The 1,836-nt window shown below is 34.7% G+C and overlaps 1 protein-coding gene across 1 annotated transcript; it reads right to left on the bottom strand.

Annotated features, from left to right (window-relative positions):
- Positions 1 to 187: 187 nt before the first annotated feature.
- HELRODRAFT_184230 (hypothetical protein) lies at positions 188 to 1,618 on the bottom strand (the record flags this gene model as incomplete). The annotated part of the gene is made up of 3 exons (XM_009018836.1): positions 188 to 456; positions 589 to 836; positions 1,518 to 1,618. The coding sequence occupies 3 exons, from the start codon at positions 1,616 to 1,618 to the stop codon at positions 188 to 190; spliced, it is 618 nt and encodes a 205-aa protein (XP_009017084.1).
- Between the last annotated feature and the right edge of the window lie 218 nt (positions 1,619 to 1,836).

Genomic DNA, 1,836 nt, shown 5'->3' with positions numbered 1-1,836 from the left:
TTCGCTCAGCTCGCCATAATGAATTTAACAAACAGATGGGTCTTGAGATCCGCTTTGAATTTCATAAGTGATGGAGAAAGAGGTAAAGAGTTCCAACGAGTTCCAGAGTTTAACCTTAATTACTATATCTGATATATTCTTAGGAAATAATTGGAAACAAATGTAGCGCGACAAAATGTAGATACCGCTACACTTGTGCGGCTGGATCAAATGTAGCGGAAAAAATTGTAGCTGAACATAATAAAGCGTTACCAAATGTAGCGGGACTAAATTTAGTGGCACCAAATGTAGCAGGATTAAATGTAGCGTGATCGAATATAGCGGGATCAAATGTAGTGGGATCAAATGTAACGGGATCAAATGAAGCGGGACAAAATGTTTCGGGACTAAATGTAGCGGGATCAAATATAACGGGACAAAATGTAGCGGCATCAATTGTAATGAGACCAAATGTGGCTGGGACAAAATGTATCGGAAGCAAATGTAGTGGGACAAAATATAATGAGATTAAATATACAATTTTATTCAATTTTATTTCAACTAAACAAAATAAAGGAAATGATTCGGAAACCAAATAAGATCAAAAACCTAAATATAGCAGGACAAAATTTAGGAGGATCAAGTGCAGCTGGATCAAAGGTAGTGAGACCAAATGTATAGGGAGCGAATGTAGCGGGAGCAAATGTAGCTGGAGGTAATGTAGCGGGAGCAAATGTAGCGAGATCAAACGTAGCGGGACCAAATGTAGCCGGACCAAATGTAGCAGGAGCAAATATAGCGAGACCAAATGTAGCAGGACCAAATGTAGTGGAGCAAATGTAACGGGATCAAGTGCGCTGGAATCAAATGCAGACAACCCGTATTTATGCGGAATTATTTCTATGCACAAACACTAAACCAATGTGCACGAGGCGTTTGAAAGATTATAAGTTTTCAGCAGTGAAAGCATTGGATTCAGGTCAATGCGCTATAACAATGCAAGACATCAGAGCAATTTTGCTGTCTGTTTTTATTTCAAACTTTTGCTTAATTGTGTATTTTTTTTTTCTACATATTAATGGCTCTACATTTAATTATTTTAAAGTAATCATTTTTTTATTCTTTGTTATGAAAACCAGGGTTTCCATTGGAAAAATTGAAACAAGTTTGAAGATTTTTGATTTGGACAAAGATGCTTTGAATGACAAAAATTTCGATGTGAATAATTTTGAGGAGCAATACACTTTTAATTGGCAAGAAAGAGTATTTTGTCAAGTGTGTTTAATTTAATTTTCTGAAATAATAATTTAATTAATTGATATTGATGTATAAAACAATAAAACATTCCGTTGTTATGTTTCAATATGCCTATTTCACTATTATTACAAAAATTAATTGTTCTAATGATTTGGCGACTAAATTATATTTTTAGTATTCATGTTTTTACCAAACAAGTGTTTGACTAATTTTTAAGTTTGCTCTTTTACCTCAACTGCTCTTTCGTTTTTCAAACGCACATCTGCTTAATTAGGGCTGACTGCAGACGTTTGAACTCGATGCATGCAAATAAGTCCCAATAACATGATAGTTGATAGATCCTGAAAGTATCACACCAGTCGCATTCGAACCAAGAATTCATTCACCGCAAATACCAAGAATTTTTACCGACTGTTTTGTTTACAGTACTTATATTTTTCTCATTTCCATTTTGGTACCGGCGATTGCTGCTTTACTGTGTCAACCGAAATGCATAAGTGGATTTGTAATAAATGATGAAAACAACGTAACTAATTATATTAAAAAAAGATGTAGCAATGTTGAAGTAAGAGAGGAGGCTTGCAGTAGATGTCACGTTGT

Source organism: Helobdella robusta (assembly GCF_000326865.2).
Source record: "Helobdella robusta unplaced genomic scaffold HELROscaffold_229, whole genome shotgun sequence".
Taxonomy (NCBI): domain Eukaryota; kingdom Metazoa; phylum Annelida; class Clitellata; order Rhynchobdellida; family Glossiphoniidae; genus Helobdella; species Helobdella robusta.
The sequence above is the reverse complement of the archived record's forward strand: the minus strand, read 5'-3'. Positions and strand labels throughout refer to the sequence as shown.